This window comes from Linepithema humile, chromosome 2 (assembly GCF_040581485.1).
Source record: "Linepithema humile isolate Giens D197 chromosome 2, Lhum_UNIL_v1.0, whole genome shotgun sequence".
NCBI classification, from domain to species: domain Eukaryota; kingdom Metazoa; phylum Arthropoda; class Insecta; order Hymenoptera; family Formicidae; genus Linepithema; species Linepithema humile.
The window spans coordinates 8541156-8561492 of NC_090129.1; the positions used below are offsets into that span (position 1 = coordinate 8541156).

Sequence of the window (20337 nt, forward strand, 5' to 3'; positions counted from 1 at the left end):
AGCGCCATTGAAAGAGATCCAATTTTTTTTCAAGCACCAATGCTCGCAAATAATTAACTATATTCTTTTATTTATTGAACAATGTGCTTATAAGAAAGAAAAGAAAATATATCTTGAATTTCTTTTGATATTCTTTTCTTCAATTAAATAAATAATCATAACATTTGGTATCATAATCCGATAATCTTGCCTGATATAATCGAATGAAACCTATTTTATACGTAACATGGATAATCCAATAATGCCTTAGCTGCGTGTCTAGAAACTAAAACGACCACACCCAGAGACACGTCTTTGTTCCGACAGAATATATGAGAGTCTTATTTCAAACAAACTGCGCTGGTTAAGCCCACACACATACAAAGTGGAATATAAAAAAATATACCTAAGAGTAATAAAACAAAAATAATAAACAAACTGAGAATCATTTTAAAAATTACAAAGACCATCTCGAGAATGCTGAATTGTGAACTCTAAAACGATTCACTGACAATTGACTACCCAAACACAATTGGGAAAGTTTTTTTCTGTGAAGTTTAACTTAGTACGAACATAATATATTTCTCGTTTTTTATTTTTGAAAAAGCAGTTTTAAAATGATGCCAAAATACGAATCTCTATTAAACGTCCCTTCGTGACATGGAAGCTAAAAAAATTTCGATAAACGCGTGTTTGCGATCAACAGCGATGGCGTGACTGCGTAATTGCTCCACGCAACGAAGGTCATGCGAAATCAGCGACATCGATTGTCACGTAATACCGTCGCGCGGCCACGTTATCATTCGAAATTACGATAACGCAACGGCCAATACTCGCGGGTGCGATTTATCGTTGGAATCGCGCGTATTCGCAATCTATCGCGCGCGAAATGGCTGGAATCTATTGTGCGCGCGGCGCAACGGCAAGCGAATTCGAGCGCAAATCGGCGCCGCGATTCCGACCTCCCGCTGGTGAAACATCTGGGGGACAGGAGGGTTAAATGTGGAGGCGTAGGTGGTGGTGCGACGAGGCGAGCTCGACGGCGGCAGGGTATCGCGCGCCCGGTGCTGGATAATAATTAATAACTCAACGGTGAGTGGCTCGCGCAAGCACCGCCTCTTCTCCCCCTGATTTATGAACCGCACCGCCTTCCACGTCATAACCGAAGCGCAGGGTGACGGTGGTGGTGGAAGCGCGGTGGATACCCGAGAGTGGTGGGACACGGAGAAAATTGCTGCCTCCGCCGCCGCAATCGCCGCTGCTGGGGAGGGGAGACCCGGCGTAGATAGTGATGCGCGTCCAGACAGACTCTTTACTAAACGATCAGTTACATTTTGTTCTTAGATAGTTTAGTGCAAAATAATTAGAGTTTAATATGCGTCAAGATAACAAATAAAGAAGAATTAAAATCATTAAATCAAACGTATTAAAAAAAAAAAAAAAAAAAACTATGCAAGAATATTAGTTCTTGAAGAGTCACGTGGCCATTTTTTAAACATAGTGAATTTTTGTGGCATATCTTTGAGTGAAAGTTTAGTGCTAAAAAAAGAGGACATTTACCCTGAGAACTGGCAACAGTTGTAGAATCTTATTTTTAATAACTTTGCAATTTTGCTTCAAAGCACGAGTATGGTTAGTTACTTACACAAGGTCTATCCGAATAACGCTCTTAAACGTGGACATTGATGATAATAAAATCGTTGGATAATGAAATCAAGCATTAGAAATCGATTTGAGTTAAGCCGGAGCTGGACTAGGCGGTACAATAGACATTTATTAAGTATATTCCAGTCGGCAAATTTTTACAAAAAATTCTCAGGTAAAAATTCATAAAATTATAAGAAATTATAGAAAACTCTCTATTGAATTTAAAAATTCAATAACATGAGAAACTGCCCAAGAGCTAAGACTAGATGTTATATATCAATATTTCTTCTATTTATACGATTGTCTTTGAGAAAATAACATCTAGTCTTGAAGACTTTAGTCTTAGTTACTCTTAGTTGAACTATTTTCTCGTGTTATTGAATTTATGAAATTATTTTTACTTTCTACGTAAGATAAGAAATATTTGTCTTAAACAGTTAATAATGTAACTGATAAAAAGAGAAATTTAGCTGTACTCTTAAAAGACCGCGGAAAAAATATTCCATCGTACTTTTGGTTGTTCAAAAGAAATATTTTTCGTTAAATATTTTATTGCATATATTTAAAACGAAATGTTAAAAATTTTTGTTTCACTAAAATATATATTATTATAGTAGTCATTGAACGTTTTCAAATTATTCACATAAACATATAATGTTTAAACAGCATCCATTCAAATACAAAGTTCCGAATCTCTATAATTGAACCGTATTTGATGTTTTTAATGCAGCAAAATTATTGATGCCTTAAAACAGAACTGAGAGAAACTTACTTCAAATTTTCCGTTGATTTTTTAGAGAAAGGTGTATGTCCTATTCATTTTCCTTACAACACTTCCTTATTACACTTGAGAATGAGTCACGTCAGGTATACTATATATTATATGTAAGTACAATGGATTCGAGGAAAATTCGATATGGGATGGTACTTTCTTAATGTTACCAAGGTCCTAGTTAAAAATTTCTCTTTTTTCTTTTTAGATGAATTCTAATTTATTAATTTGTCTTTCTTAAAGACTAAATATCTTTCGAAGATATGCTCCGTTTCAATTCTTTATTGTGTACAGAGATATCTTGTATAAAAATGATGTAGAAATATGCAACACAATTTACATTAAGAATCCTAGTTTCAATTATTAATAAACGAAAATTTGAAAAGAAAAAGATTCGAGAATTTTCGAGAGTCTTCGCAGCATTCCTACGAATATATTACAATTATACTTTGACCATTTCGATACAAAACGTCACGCTGACTTATCGTTAATAACAAGGAGAAAGCAATAGAGGTCTAACTCGAAAATATCTAAAAGTTCCGACTGAAAATCCTAGCTCTGTTTAGATTTTAATATTAAATATTTCATATTTTATATGATGAATAATTTAGCAATCGCACATTGCTCTTATATACGTTATTTCACGAAGGTATGCCACAAAGTTTGAAATATTGCGATGTAAGGTTTATTTTTAGACTTTATGAATGTTTTAACTAAAACCATATTGATCGCGTATAAATCGTATTTAAAAACCGCATAAAATTTAAATCAATTTTTAAATTATTATTGAAAAAAATGCAAAGCATTTTTCCTAGAGTTTAACCCAAATATTTTATGCATTTGATAGATGTTTAAATGTTACACTTCGCGAAACTACTGTCAACTAAAATATAATCAAGCGCGGTGAAACGGTGTTCGACCGATTCTAAACTATGGAAAGTCTATGCCAAGAATAACAATCGCGCAATTTCCATTTTTTCCATGCTCGCACGGACTCGGGTATATGGCTCACTGAATGCTAGTTTCAAGTAGCGTGAAATTGATCGCAAGTATCACATGTTATGCGAAGCATACTAATCATTGTACTTAATATATATTTTTATCGTCTACAGACAAATCGGAGACCTCGCCTGTGGGCATTAAAATTTAACGCGACACACTTCCTCGCGTTTCCTGACGCAATAATCGTCTAACGACGCGCGTAGATAAAAAAAATTATACATTACATTTATGAAGCAAAAACGTCGACGTGAGGAATCTTGAATGAGCAAAAACGTCGGCGCAACGAGCTATCGGTAACACATGACTGCCAGGCGCTCTTAAATTAACTGATCTTGGAAAAATGCAGAATTCTAATATAAAGAACCGGAAACTCGCCACTTATATCACCATCATTAAGAATTCCGCTTTCGTCGCACATCCTGAGTGTAATATGCATATGGGATGTCAAGTTATCTTTCACGTTAACCTTGACGCTCATGTTAATCGCCGAGCGAGACTTTAAAAGCACAGGTGCTGATGTATCTGCCCTCGTTTTAATGTTGCGCGTACAGCTATCGGCGTGCACGTATTCGCGAGTAATATGAAATATATGTCAAGCTTGCTGCGAGGTATAATTTATCGCGCCTCGTTTGTAAAAGTAAAACATTGTCGCCGACAATCTCTACGAATCGATATGAGTGTATCAGTGTAGAAAAAGAACTGTCTAACGTAGAAATTGACTCTCGTCAATTATTAATGTTTTGTGTTTTTGTTGCAGGACGAGAAAATGACTTCACTTCAGACGGCGAGGAGTGCGGCGGTGGAGGAGGGGTTGGCGAGGAAGCTGTGGATCTCACTGCGACGAGGTCGCATCAGAGCGACGCGGACGATAAGGACGCCGACGATCCTCTGGAAGAGGACGAAGAAGAAGGTGTCGACGAGCAAGACGAACAGGACGACGACGAGGAAGGCTCGCGCAAGCAGATCCGTCACCAACAAGACGCGGAGAACAACAATGACTTTCCGCCCCCCGCCATATTTCCGCCCGCGGGAACTAGTCATGTCACTTTGGAAGCACTTCAGAATACAAAGGTAGCGGTTGCCCAATTCGCTGCTACAGCGCTGGCCGGCGGGGCCGATAGCGAAGCAGCCTTGCAAGATCTGGCTCTTTTGCAAAGCACGCTGTGCACTCTGCAGAATCAACAAGTGTTCCAATTGCAGTTGATCAATCACCTTCAGCAGCAATTGTCTATCACTCACGGCCAACCGGTGGCTCAGGCATCGGCGACGGAGTCGGTGGACAGCAAGGAAGCCTCATCATCTCCCATCATTCATCCGAAACCTCTATCGACTCTCACATCACCTCCTACTTCCCGACCGCCGAGTAACCATCAACAAACATCACCGGCGCCGCTCACGCCGAATCTACTTCAGGAACGGCCAACCTCGACGAGCAGCGCCTCTCCGTTGAATCTACCCCTGTCATCGTCCGTCGCCACATCGACGACAGCAACGACCACCAGCAATCAGATCCAGCTGTCGCATCAAATGCCACCGCTGTGCTCGATAAGCTCCTCCTTCGCCTCGTCGATCATAAACCCAGAGCCGCCACCGCTGCATGAGCCAAATACTCTGGAGATGCTGCAAAAGCGCGCTCAGGAGGTGCTGGACAACGCGAGTCAAGGTCTACTGGCTAACAATTTGGCCGACGAGCTCGCGTTCAGAGGCAGCAAGGGCTCGCGACTCTCTCCTTACGATTCGAAATCGAGCGGCGGCCGCGGGGAACCGTTCTTCAAGCATCGCTGCCGTTTCTGCGGAAAGGTCTTTGGCAGTGACTCGGCGCTACAGATCCACATACGATCCCACACAGGTGAGCGACCCTTTAAGTGCAACGTCTGCGGCAGCCGATTCACCACCAAGGGCAACCTGAAGGTCCACTTCCAGAGGCATACAGCCAAGTTTCCGCACGTAAAGATGAATCCGAATCCCGTTCCAGAACATCTTGACAAATACCACCCACCCCTCTTGCAGCAAATCGCTTCCGGGCAAAGGCCAATGCCGTCCCCGCCGCCGCCGCCGCCGCCTTCTCATCACCCCTCGTTTCATCCGGCGGCAACGCACAGTTTCCTATCGCCTCAGCCGCCCTTGCCACTGAGCCTCACCCTGCCCGGTATGCCGCCCCTTTACCGAGCCCCGATTATTAATCACCGAGACGATCAGGACGTGCCGGAAAACCTTAGTAAACCCGTAACCGTCACCCCGTCGACGTCACCCCACTCCCCCGCCGCCATGTCGAACTCTCGTCATTCCTTTCACGACAATCAACAACAGCAACCGAAGCAACAGCAGAAGCAGCAGCTTGAGCAGAAGGAGGAGATCAAACTCGAACAGAGATCGCCCGGTCAGGAGCAGTATCAGCCGCGATTGCCAAGCCAGGAGGACGCTGAGAGTATAACGCCGAAGAGAGAACCCGAAGAGACGGAAGAGCCTGTCGAAGAGGACGGAGAGGACTTCGAGGATACGACCAGACGATATCTCAACTCGCCGCAGTTGTCGGTGAATCCGCCGTCTCATCCGCAAACGTACGAGGATTGTAGCATGGACAGCAAGATCAGCGGACGTTTGGAGGGCGACGGAGAGATGGAAGTCGACGAAGAAACGGAGGAACAGCCGGAGAATCTCTCTGGCAGAGGCACGATCGGTCGCTTGCCGCAACAGATCGTCGCGTATCCGGGTGCGTCTCCGGCTAGTAGTAGCGCGAGTAGCGGCAGCCTTCAGACGTCCTTCGCGGGAATTCTGTTTGCCGGCGGGCCGACGCATCATCAAATACCTCATCTTCCCGTTTCGACCGCCGGACCGACACTTCCGACCATTTCCACGAGCGAAATGATCGATCCGGCGAAGGATCCGGCCATTTACTCGAGCCTCCTCCCGCGACCGGGCAGCAACGACAATTCCTGGGAGAGTCTGATCGAGATAACGAAAACCTCCGAGACGTCGAAGCTGCAGCAACTAGTCGATAATATCGAACACAAGCTGAGCGATCCGAATCAATGTATTGTTTGTCACAGAGTGCTCTCTTGTAAGAGCGCGCTGCTCATGCATTATCGCACGCACACGGGAGAGCGGCCGTTCAAGTGTAAGATATGCGGTCGCGCTTTCACCACGAAGGGCAATCTGAAGACTCACATGGGCGTCCATAGGGCGAAACCGCCGCTGAGGGTGCTGCACCAATGCCCCGTGTGTCACAAGAAGTTCACGAACGCCCTTGTGCTCCAGCAACACATACGCCTGCACACCGGAGAACCCACCGATCTCAGTCCGGAGCAGATTCAAGCGGCGGAAGTGAACGAGTTCCCGGGCAGTTACCCCCCGCATCCACTGGCGTCTTTCCTCCCGCAAGGATTCGCGCCGATGCATGCGGCAAGTGCGGGCTTCCCCTTATTCCCCCCCTCCAGGCAGCCGACTATCGAGCAACAATCGCAGGAGAACGACGAGATGAAGGAGGAGCCTCAGCAGCAGAGACAGAGATTTATGGAAGAGCATAGCGAAGAGCTGGACGATCAGGAGGACGAGGAGCAAGATCGCAGGGACGATGACGAGAGATGCGAGATGAATCGCGACAGGCGTAGCGCCGAGGTCGACGATGACCAGGATCACGAGAGCGAGGAGCTCCTCGAGCACAAGGATGCGACGACGCTGCCGGCGATGTTCTCGACATCGCTGGCGGCCCTCGAGAATCAAGTGAGAACCATCACAACCACGGCTGCGACCACGGTCGCCAACGCGGCCAGGTCGCCGTCGTTTCACCGGTACAATGGTAGCGAGAAGAGCAACAGTCCGCCGACCTCCGGCGCGCCGCTCGACCTGACACCCCGCGCGTCGTCCACGCCGGCGTCGGTGGCGTCGGCGTCGCCGACTCCGCCGCCGCAGACGACCGCGCCGCACCATCCGCCGCACGTTCCATTCGGCATGTTCGCCGGGCTGCTGCAAGCGGTCTCGTCCGCGCCTACCACCAGTACGATAGGTTCGTCGAGTATAAACTGCATCACCTCGATGAGCGCCGTCACTCCGGGAAGCGGGCCTGCCAGCGGCCCACTAGCCTCGTTAACCACCTCGGCTGTACTAGCGGCTTCATCGACCTACAATCCGCTCGGCCTAGCTGTCGGAGGGCCAGCAGGTAGGCGCTGCCAGCATCAGGGCGAGCTGCGGTTCCTGCTACACCTTTCCTTTGCTATACCACCTTTACCGCCAATCGCTGAGCCCTTCCTCAAACTTGCCAGATATACCTGCCACTCTTTTTCTCTCTCCGTATGATTTATTCGCCTTACTCACATCGACGTCCCGTTTGTGGTGTAGCCGGACCTAGCGCTCCCATTCTCCCATTATTCTTTCTTTTATTTGTCTTGTCGATTCTATTTTAATAATCATCTCTCGATATCTCTCTCTCTCACTCTCTCTCTCTCTTTATCTGTTTATCTCTCTTTTATATTTTGTGTCATTTTGTCACCTGCATTATTTGCCTGTACCCACTCTGCCTTTTTCTCTACTTTCAATAGTTTTGTAATAGTTTCTTCTTCTGTATTCTATTTTTATTTACGCTATCTCTTTTGAGGATGCGCACACACTTGTACTCATACACTTATACGTAGAATATTTTTAAGATACTTGAAAGATTTATCATAATGTATTAGTGCGGTATAATTTCATTTCTTTTTTTTTTTTTTTTTATATTTAGACAAACCTAGCACAATCGAAGACTCGTGTAATCTTGTGTAACAGATGGAAATCGATCGATCTACGTTAATACAGTAATTCGGCGAAAGGCAAATTATAACTGGAGAATGGCTCTATTACTGTCCATCCGAAACAAAAAAAAAACTTGTGAAAAATTCCTGGAAAATTGACCACGACGACTGACACAAAAGACGAAGCTTTCATTCAGCACGGAATCCATTTGTTACCTGAAAGATGCGAATTGATAGTGGCCAATAAGTCGATATGTGGCGACTGAAATGAGTCGTATTAGTTATTAGAGGTTCGTAGTTCGTAGTTCATATTAGTAGTTAGTAGAATCTTAATATTAGTGAACAGATATTGATATCAAAAAGACAATATATCATTCCGTTGTGACGCGATGTTTTGTCCCGTTCGTCTCAAACGTCGTGTAATCACACAAGGATGAAAATTTGGGTTCTCTGTCCCTCGGAAGGGAGTGAACCCTTCACCCTTACATTTTACGTGTACGAAACATTTATCGAATATATACTGCGATGATCGAGCGTTTGAAAAGCTGTATACGGCTGGATAATGAAGACCGCGGAGGAAGCGGAATATTCAGGTGATATCGATTTTTTTTACTTTTGTTTATAAACTTCGGAAATAACTACTTATGTATGTATATTAATTTTTAGAATGCCGCCAGCCTTCTACGGAACGTGAGAAACGAAGAAATTGAGAGTCAAGGGAGAAGCAATATGACGTTTGTTATCAGCTATTAAAATATTACTTCTCGATAAAGCAATCTTTTCCCGATGAAAATTAAGAAATTTGAGATTGTGTGTACTTTCTACGTAATTTGCCTTCCGTCTCTACTTGGCAATTCAGGAATAAGGATTAATAATAGTATAATTTCAATATATTTAGCAGAAAGATTTTAACGTTGATTATCGCATTTTTTTGTCGCAAATAACGCATTAATTTTATGTTTATCACAATAGAATTTACGAACTCAGTGCAATAATATTGATTTAAGGTTTTACTTAAAAGAACGCAGGACGATCTAATAAGCATTATCAATGCCTTCTCGCGAGATTCGTTTAATAAGACGAATTTTTTAAACTCGTCACGTTCGCTATTGTTTGGTCGAACGGGCTACTCTCGAGCGATTATTTGTCGTGTTTCACCTTTTATTTGATACTTGATTTCGTAAATTTTATGTTTACGCGGATTTCATGCCGATACAAGACTCTAGCGATTCTTTTGATCTCTCGGAATAAATTTGTGTCTGCCTTGTTTAACGGAATAGCCAACAGTGCGCGCATATCTATTTCGTGTTTCAAAAAAAAATTTATTTATTCTTATGTTGCATATATAACTTTTATATTAAACTTACTTTATATAATCTATAATTCGCAAATTTAAGATAGAATTTTATATATTAACCCCGCTAAAATTATATTGCTGGAATCGAGCAATCTCACTTAAAATAAGAAAAATAATTTTTCTTTCGTCCCTATTTTTATTTTAAAATTCATTTTGAACGATTCATAATTTCTGGCAAAATTGAAGATAAAATTCTATCTATAAATGTCAAAATACACGCTCTCCAAATAATTATACAAACTACAGTAAGCACAGAGAAAGTTGTGTTTTGACATGGTTGAAAAAGAGGCAGTTCGCAGAAGGGACAACAATCAAATTCGCTTTATCTTTATGTCTTTTTTTTTTTTTAAATAAAGTAACAAAAAATGTTAGAACAGAAGCTCATAGTGTCGTAAGTTTTCATAAGAGAAAATTGTTAATGAATCTATTGTAAATTCAAGAGAAAACAGTACAGCGTGTACGTACATTACTTCGTTTATCAAAGGAGAGGAGCTTATAAAATTTTGTTTGTTTTTCCTATCTGTAGTAAGTATAATGTAGTATTTTTCTTCTGAAAATATAATGTATAAACTTTCTAAAAATTTATATCTCTTATTAAAACATTACATGAACTAATAAGAAATGCAATTATAAGGAACATGCCACTTTTAAAACTATGAATTTTAACTTAGCAATTTATTAATCATTGTATATATCATATATACATGTATTGTGACATGTAATTAATGTCATATATGTTATGTCAAATTACGTATGTAAAGAAATAAATATTTGTGATACAATTTACCCTTTTACTCACGATTTACCTCTATCCTTTTTTGTATTCCCTTTCCTATTCCTTTTCATTTTATTTTAATTAAGTTTTTGTAAATTATTTTTAAGCTACAAATGAACACATGTACTATGTATTTAAAATTGTGAAAAAATTACACGGCATAGAACTTATATAGATGCAAATGCAATAGATTAAAAATGTCGGAATATACTACAGATAGAAAAATTGAATAGAATTTATAAAGAGATACGATCTGTTGCAGTACGTGGAAACACCACATGTAAATTCTGCTACAAGACGTTTGCGTGCCAATCCGCGTTGGAGATTCATTACCGGAGTCACACGAAGGAGCGACCTTTCAAATGCACCATATGCGACCGAGGTTTTTCCACAAAGGTAATTCAATCTACTTTATTTCGGAAATAAATATTGCGCACTGATACTCTCTTTTTTTACTACCTTTCCCTCTTTCTCTCACTTATATATTGCCTTTTCTCGCAACAATTTATACTTTGTGTAAAAAATAAATCGCTCTATGTCACATCATAATCATTTTACTTCTTTCGGCCGCACAAAGATTATTTTTTGAGTAACTTCCTAGCAGATTATCTCAGAACTAACCGACATTAAGCTTCAAACTTTAAAACTATCAGAAGGCCTCGCAAAATAATGTTAAAATATTTGCATCTTTTTATTATTACTTAATAATTCTTCCGCTAGGAACTCGAATATTATTCTCCAATATTTCTTCTTCTGCTACGAAAAATAAATTCTCAATGGAATTTTTACGTACGATAGAATTTCGATCATACTTTCAGATGCTAATTTATGTGTTTTTTGACAAAATGATTGAGACCAAGAAAAATATTTGGTCAGCTGATATAGGTATAAAAACAAATCAGCCTAATATATAAAAACAAACTCGTTTAAACAAAATCATTTAACTACCAGAGTGAAATGTTCGTCACGTCCTACGTAAAATGTTCAAAAAAATTAGATAATAATATTACAAAACTTGTTACGAAATGTATTAAACATTAAAAGAGAGACATTATGCAGATATCAATACTATCTTCGGCACTAACAATCGCTTCGCGATATCGACGTTACGAAAATACAAACGAATGCTAAAAAAATCAATTGACAATGAAATGTTCAAAATATCGCATCCTTCGCACGGAGCTTCTTCTAAGCCTGACACGATACCTACTCACATCACTTCTATACTCTTCTCGTTGATCTGCTATACTTTCAGAGTGACGATACCAGTCAACAAGTATGCTCCTGTGCGGACCAATCCTTCGCCGCGAAGGATCCGATCCCCCCACAACCCAATTCCCAATATCGCTCGTACCCGGCGAGACCGGCCGCCGGAAATAGTGAAAAACCAAAACGCAGGCGGCGGCGGCCTGAGGAACGGAAGAACCGGGGGCGGACAGGAACAGGAGGGGGGCGAAGGCTGACGTCTGTTTATCCTGCCGTCCGCCTGCCCCCGCTGATGCCACCCGCCCTCGGACTTCTACCCTCGGACCACGTCTTCCTGGTAAGAGCCTCCTAAACAGCAAACGTACACGCGTTTGTCTCGCGATCTCTTGCAGACGTTAACATCTTGCCAAAGTTGCAACTACCTTTTTTTTTGCATAATAATAAGTCGAGACTTTCCTTCTTACAAATCCAACGACCTAAATAGCTCATTAATTCGATAAATAATTATTACAACAAGATAAATTACTTATGCAAATATAAATATGTGATAACTTTGTCAGGATCCCCATTTTGCAAAATTGTACAACTTACGGTTTCTCGAAATATTCATGCAGCAAAATAATTTTTTGTCAAAACATTCGTACAGCAAATTAAATAAAAATATATGATACTTTTTAATAAAATTGTTATGCCAATGGATTACTTATATTGACGGAAAAATTTTAATCGGATTAAATGTTTCCACGATAATGCAAACAAAACAGATGAATATAATGAGAATTATTTCAATAAAAAGAAAACACCATCTTATTTAACACGACCTAAAATCATTATAAAACAAATTTGATAACGATATGTAACATCGCGAGTCTTCGACGATATAAAATAAAAATACCAAGCTTAAACCCTGCCATAGCGGTCAATCTAACGGCAATAATATTTTCGCAAATTCCCAATACTTTATGTACAGATGCTACTCACAAATAACCATGCTTTCAATATTAAAATTGTTCTTTTCTAGGAACCGCCGTTACTTACTCGATTAAGTACAAAAGAACGTTTTGATGCGCAGGGCAATATGAAGCAGCATATGCTGACTCACAAGATTCGCGATATGCCGCCACATCTGTTCAGCGATGCCAAGCATCAGCCGCAGACCCAGCAGCAGCCGCAACAGCAGCCGCAGCAGCAGCAACAAGGACCTCAGGATCACGAAACTTCGAGGAGCCCGATGTGCACCGACGACTCGAGCCTACCGCCCCCACCGCCCCCTCCCCCGCCGCCCCCGCCGATGCCACCGACGTCTATCGAGTCCGCGATACCGGTCAAGAGGTCACCGCCGGAAGGAGATCTGCCGGCGCCGAAGAGACCACCCAGTAAGTATATCGTTCACTCGCTTTCGACTAAAGAAAAAAAAGAAAACCTTAATCTGCTTCTTCATCGAGCGTCACACGTATTTACCAGCTTCGCTCCGCAGTTCCGATCTTGTTGCTAATCGAGTTGTTGATCGCAATTAGTTCCCCTTCCGCTGACTAAAACCGTAGTTTTGGAGCATCCGATTGCTGCTGCTTTCGCGCACGCTTCTTAGCCTTGCCTGTATTTCCTGTCTATCGTTACTTCCGTCAATATTTCGATGCTGTACATACGCTCAATCATATTGGTGGCGGCGCACGTTTCTTTCGCTGTTTCATTCACAAGACGAGCTGAGTTTCTCGTACACTGTGGTGGCGTCAAACTTCCGACGCTGCGCGCAACTGTATTATTTTATTAGCGAATCGAGGCTTTAAAGGCGCTACTGGGTCTATTTATCGCAGCATTTGCATAACTTTCATGATCCGTCGCCTCAGACCGAGGCGTTTACGCGCGCAAATAATGATACTTCGACCATGATTCTCGTATACTTTCACGACGAAGTCAGGAGCAGTTTAGCGAAACCGTTATGTGTATTTGCAGGCGTGCCGAGCAAACATTTGTGCCAGATTTGCAATAAGAATTTCTCCTCGTCCTCGGCGCTGCAGATCCATATGAGAACCCACACTGGCGACAAACCGTTCCGATGCACCGTCTGCCAGAAGGCGTTCACCACCAAAGGCAATCTCAAGGTATAACACATTTTTCCTCTTGTCAGACGTCTTTTCTATAACATTTCCGAAAGTCTTCACTAACACCAGCTAGCCGCTATCGCTTCTACTAACGCAAAAAAAAAAAAAAAAAAAATGCGTAAACGTCCAAATCGCTGGAGCTCGATGAAAGATTAACGCCCACCCTAGATTGAAACCTAACGCCGCTTCTAATCGTTTCTCTCGTTTTCTCTTTTCATCGCAGGTGCACATGGGCACTCATATGTTCACCAACGGCACATCGCGCCGCGGCCGACGGATGTCATTGGATCTACCTCCCCTGCCAATCACCCCCAAGGACTCGGAGTTTCTGCAACGACGACCGGACCTCTTTTACCCGTATCTTCCCGCGCCATTCCTTAACGGCGTCCAGCAGAAGGTGATTACCTACATCGCTCGAAGCGAGAAAGACTATTCCGCCAGTATAATTCAAAGACGATTGGCGTGGAGCCCGTATCAGATTGTGCGTTCGAGACTGACATTGCGAATTGGGGATTAAAATTCGATCGATCAAGTGATTTCAATGTTCGCAATTTTAATCTCCAACGCGGACTAATAACAATTTCACAAGCGTCAATATATATTCCGCTTGAATCAATACAAGCTTTATATTGCAACAAATTGCAGAAGTTTTTACTCGCACTTTGCATACAAATAATTGTATCTAATTAAAAAAAATGAAAGACATAATTAAACGAAGTATCGTCGAAAGCGCGGTGTCGCACACGAAATTAACAATCGTTGTCTATTTTTGTAGGTAATAATTGCCCCCCCGAATAAACCTAACCAGACGGCGTGCGTTAACTTACAGCTGAACGAGATTTCGGTGATTCAAAGTAACAATGGATTGCCGCCTCATTCCCTGGGCGCGGGCAAGTACGCGGCGAGCCTGTTCGGCTCGGTGTACGGGGCCGGCGGCGGGGGTTTCCCCCTGGACAAACAACCTATGGCGCCGACTAGCAACGGACCTCTGGTGGACGGCAAGTCCGCGATACCGTCGGGATCTATGCTCTTCCAGCCGCCGTCGCCCTCGCACTCACCCGGCACGCCGTCGTCGAACAGCGGCAACCAAAACTCCGCCAGCGTGCCCACCTGGACCAGCGAGGCGCTGCAGCATCACTTCGACCGGGAAACACCGAGCAGAACCGAGAACGACGCCACGCCGCCGACCGCGCGGCTACCCCCTCCGCCGGCGAGGGGAGAGGGATTAGCCGCGTGAAGCTTGAATACATATCTCACCACCTAGCTGCGAAGGGCACGATTGTTCGCTGACGACGGCTGGACCTCCGCCGAGCAAGAGGCTGATCATTGATACGCGACTCGCAAGGGAGTTCTTCAGACTGAATAATTTAGCGTCACAAGGAAGAAACGCGGCCGGTGAAATAGTATACATGGCTATGCAGCGCACCATGTGCGGTTTCCACCCAGTATCTCCGTCCAGATTGACGAGGATTTCCCGTCGATTCCGTAGCAATCCGAGCGATTCGCGGGAAATACTCTTGTTAAAAAGTGAGAACAGGAGTTTTCTCGTTCGTGCGACGCGCGACGACAAACCGCGTTTGGAGGAGATGTTAACGCCGCGATTTCTTTTCTGTGCTGCTTCCGCGCATTTCAAGGGAAAGGACAATCTTCGGGCTGAACGGTTACCAGCGACGATCGCCTAATCTCTCGTATCGGGAGTGCGCGATCGGAGCGATCGTCGTGATGATCGAACGATTAGCATTAGCTCGTTAGCGATCGAGTTACTTGGCATTTCTCCACGTACGCGTGACATATCCCTATTTCTCTATCCTTCTTCCCGCCCCCGCCCCCCCTCCCTTTTCCCGTGCCTTCATCCCTTTCCCGATCGTCTCACAGTGGTCTCAATGCCTGCAAACGAAGATACCATGTTCCTATTATCGCGCTAGTCTTAATGCGTAAACGGGGATCGGTGGACGAGTTCGATCGATCCGTCGACGGCTTCCGAGTAGGCTAGAACACCGAGAAAATTTCGACCTCGATTCGGAAACTCCCGATACGCGGGGCTCGATCGCGCCGCCCTTATTGTTTATTCAAGCCGAGACTTCGTTGCTGTCCGAAGTCTGATGCGGGCCAACGAAGAGACGCTCCGATCAAACATTGGTCTCGCGCGTGATGTACGCGCGCGATCGAGCCTCGCAATAAATGTATGTATGTATACACGTAACGTATGTGTGTTTGCAATGTCGAATCTTTCACATCGGGATTCCGCGGGGGATTTCTGTGCTAGGCGCGGCGCCTAGACTGAGCTCGGCTTGCGTGCGGAAGGCGAGCGTAGCGCATTGAAGCCACAAAACGCGTGGCGTCGCGTCCTAAACGGGGTGTCTCCGAGACATTTCGACCGTCCATTCGTGACAGTGGTGGTCACCTCTCCAGGTCTAAGGCGCCACGTTAAATGTACATATAATAACATATAAATATATCTATATATATAAATATACATACAAAAAGTATATATATATATTATAAATATATAAATAAACGGGATTTAAATATATGTATGTATATGTATATATATGTATATATGTGTATATATATGATCAAATATATATATGTATATACATATATATATATATGTATGTATATATCTACGTAAGATATTGATGTGCAGGGCGTGAATTGTGCGAGTTATATACACGTGTGATATGTGTCGCTTGTTCGTGAGTCAACGGCGGAGAAATTGGAAGCAAATGAGAAATGCAAGAACGATAAAGGCATAGGTGTAATTTAAGAAGCGGGCCCGGCAGCGCCCCTCGCTGTGATATGAGAGGAGCAGCCTGCAATCACTAAACCAATGTACTTATATCTTGTATCATAGTACTATATGATAATGATAATAAATCTATTATCGTTTACACGCATGGATGGACGTATGCAGGAGGTATAACATGCGATGTGTTGCGAATGTCTGCGAGCGCTTCAAACCCGTGACTAATTAACAACACTCAGTACTCTCTATTACTAATTAGACGTCCATTCTTCATGTACGTCATCGGCGATGTTTGCGTTGTCGTTGTAAATAATTGTACCGTACATCGCCCGTAATTTACATCGATTAATATAACGTTAATCATTTTTCTTTGTGAGGAACGAAAGAAATCGCAATTGGTCGCGGCGTTAGACGCTTTCTAAAATTTACAAAAACTTTTAAAAAGTCAATTGTTTTTAATTTTATCCTTCAATTTTGCCAATAATTTGAGAGAAAGATTTATTAATTTATATAAATATGAGAGAGACTATCATTGGCTATGTTTTAATATATTTTTTTAAATGTGAACATAATTATATTATAACGTTAATTATGTTTTAGTTATAATTTATAGAAAAATATAATTATTAAACTTTTATCTGTGATTTTTTAGTAGATACGTCATGTCTATGTAAGTAAATAATCATACAATTACTACGACATTCGACATATTAAAAGATATGATGTATACGTGACGAACTGTTTTTTACATTATTATATAATTGCGCATATTTAACTCTTTCATCAAACGTCGACTTCAAATAGCCAGTAGTAACTTGATATAAGCATGAATTATTATTCACCATCCTCATTGATTATACATTATCAATCGATTATCGAACAATCGAAGCATCGCCAATGAAACGTATATCATACATTTACAATATGTACTAATTTATGATTTATTTATTATTCATCATTTTCCGCAAAGTTCCGATTCAGAGTACCTACTGTCTGTATAGATCTGTATAGATCTACCATTGTATCCGACATGACCATAAAGAATGTAACTGTTTACATAAGTAACGTTTAATAAATTGCATGTAAACGGACAAATATTTTTTTCCACGTGAAACAGTATATTATCAAATATTCAAAATTGTGAAAGAGTTATGTGGCTCGTTAAACAAATACACGGAATTAAAAAAAGAAACTCTGCATTTGCAGAAACAATCGAAACTCTTGCATACAAATTTTACTTGTTACAAATTTTAGAAACAACATACTTTGAAGACTTGATGTTTAATGATAAAGCATTATATTATGTAAAAATGAATGACTGAATTTATATACGCGCGGAAGAATGTTTATATAGTGTAATCTCCTCTCTATTCGTTAAAAAAGATTATTTATTATCATAATTGTTTTATTTCCAAATAACTTTCTCCGTAAACATAGCCGCAACAGTACGTCTTAACATTTTATACTCATCTCTAAAATTCATGAAAGGTTTGCGTGTATGTCAAATGATATCGTAGCCAGTATGGCTGATACGAGATGGAGTTTTACGTGTAATCAATCCTACATGTATGTATATACTCAAATTAATACTCGTATAACGGCTTCTATGTATGTTCTTCTTTCTAAGACGAAAGCCGTGTACATACGTGTAACTCTCGGATCAAATGTTACACGGCGACACGCGCGCGTTAAATTAACTAAAACATACGCATCTTTCCAGTAAGCACTTTGTCGGTAGAAATAATTTTATCTGATTTTTCGTTAGTGACAGAGAATTAGAGAAGATCCCGGAAGAAATCGCCGATGATCTCTACACCGATTCGGTATCTCACTCGTTGCGTGACATCATAAAAAAAAGAAAGGAAAAAAAAAATACAAAAATAAAGAGAGGAAAAACGCCGCTGGAGACGAAAATCTACAATCTGCCGCTTCTTCTAGGTATATCGCGTCCGCCAAAAATCAAAATCGCTAATAGCTGCTTACAATTAGCGCGCAGTGTGTTCATTTATTCGCGAGAGATATATCGGACAATTCCGTAGTCGTCGAGGTAGCTTGACTCGACCAAAAAACAAAGAGAACGATTGAACTTAATGCATCGAAGCATATCGACGTTTTGTACTTATCAAATCAGATTATATTTTTACGTTCGAAAAAAAAAACATACTAGAGAAAAAAAATGAGAAATATATCATATTCATAATATGATAATATTCATCTTCGATGTGTAAGAGTGATTTTAATAGTGAGGACTTCAAATCATTCATATTGAAGAAAAATTCAAGTTCGTGTGTGAGCTGTCAAGCATTTCAACAATTGTCTAAATGGATCTAATCTTCATCTAGCTAATTACCAATCGAATTGCCACTCGACAATTGTTTTACAGTGTCATGTAGATGACTTTATGAATTTGTATATTTTACAAAAATAAATAGGAAGAATTATTCGACGCTATGGTCTGCAATCCGAGGATGAAAGAATCTTTCGAGGGAAAGCATTTGTCGCTTTATAAATTTCACGATGATTGTCGATATATAAGGAGAAATATTTCTATAAAAAAATGTAATATTTCTTTTTCCTTTTTCGAGAAAGTGTCAAAGAACGGCGATCTTTCACGAGCATCGCGGGTAAAGTTGTATTGTAAATAGTGAATGTGTGGCGAATAAATGGTCGATAAGTATAGCAAAGTGAATAGCGTACCGAACAGTCGATGTACATCCTAAGTGTATTACCAAAATTTTCGTAATGTAATGATCGACATGCGTTTAAGAGTTGCGCACGTCTCGTATGTATGCCGTATAAATACTTTACACGTGCGAATGAAATATTACGTGACACAGACAGGAATATTCAGATAGCTATCGGCCTGGCATGACGCCCTGTGAAATTGTCCAAAAAAGTATTGCTATACGATCTTAAGTTATTGTAAATATTGTATAATCCATGTATAAACACGATTGTATTAGATAAAAGACCTATCATTGTAGTTAAATACGTTACGAATCATTATAACTATATCACTTCAACAATAAACCATTATTATGATGACAAAACAGTGCAATTTAAACTATTTATCGCACTCATTTCTTTTTTATACATGTACATGCGTAGTTATGTGTGTAGAACGTTTAACTATTAAAAATTATTATGTCTTTATACAGCTTTTTCAATTTTTTAAAAACTGTAGCAGCAATAACGGAGCAATAAGATAATGCGCAAAAATTGTTTCCCCGATTTTCTTTTTTTTCTCATTCAGTTTTTGCCCTTTCCGTACTTATCTCGCTTTTAATTACGATAGTAAATGTATAATTAATATTGACGAGTGAAAAGACAGCAGATTATTTTTGCATTAGTTCAATTATACATTGGCATATAAATGCAATAAAATATAATAAAATTAATTCACTCACCGGTCGTTGTACCCTAGCCAAGTACGCTGTCAGCTGTATCTGAAGAAATTAAAACATATATTTTAGTATAAATTATACGTTTTATATATGCCGATACAGTGCGTTTTATTTCATTATTTCTATTTTGATAAAAAAATATAACAACAAATTGCTTAGAAAATTATTTAAAAATTTTAACACATATAATAAATGTTTTAATAAATAATTTCAAATAATTATTTTGAATAATATTAATTATTAATAAATATTTAATACATAAAAATTGTAATTGTATACGTATGTTTTTATGAAATAATATATACATATTTAAATACATATTAATAATAAGCAAGAAATTGTACTCACTAACTAGGGTATTGCAGTTTGCTCCGCCACAGAATCTGCCTTAGATTGTTTTGTATCAATGTCACTGATGCTAAAAATTAAGGAATGCTTGCACTTTGTTTCGCGTACTACTATACAAAATTTAAATCTGTAAACTTTATTTTAAAAAATTACAAAAATTACGCAAGCACTCGCCCGTTACTTTAATCGGCACTCCCGGCACAACAAATTCACACTCGTTATGAACTTTTTAGGAATAAAATGCATAATTAATTACAAAACATTCGCACTTT

At 40.8% G+C, this 20337-nt stretch overlaps 1 protein-coding gene across 5 annotated transcripts in view; it reads left to right on the forward strand.

Moving 5' to 3' along the window:
• Positions 1–19466, forward strand: part of LOC105678865 (homeotic protein spalt-major-like) — a 145266-nt gene extending 125800 nt beyond the window's left edge. For 2 of the 5 annotated variants that reach the window (XM_012378564.2, XM_067348845.1), the window contains 7 exons: positions 4158–7559; positions 10522–10655; positions 11515–11802; positions 12487–12841; positions 13419–13567; positions 13791–13964; positions 14397–19466. In XM_012378564.2, the coding sequence (XP_012233987.2) occupies positions 4158–7559; positions 10522–10655; positions 11515–11802; positions 12487–12841; positions 13419–13567; positions 13791–13964; positions 14397–14804 (4910 nt within the window). In that variant the 3' untranslated portion in view covers positions 14805–19466. The remainder of the gene's footprint in view (positions 1–4157; positions 7560–10521; positions 10656–11514; positions 11803–12486; positions 12842–13418; positions 13568–13790; positions 13965–14396) is intronic. The other 3 variants (XM_067348844.1, XM_067348846.1, XM_067348847.1) reach the window with 2 other exon arrangements.
• Positions 19467–20337: the final 871 nt, after the last annotated feature.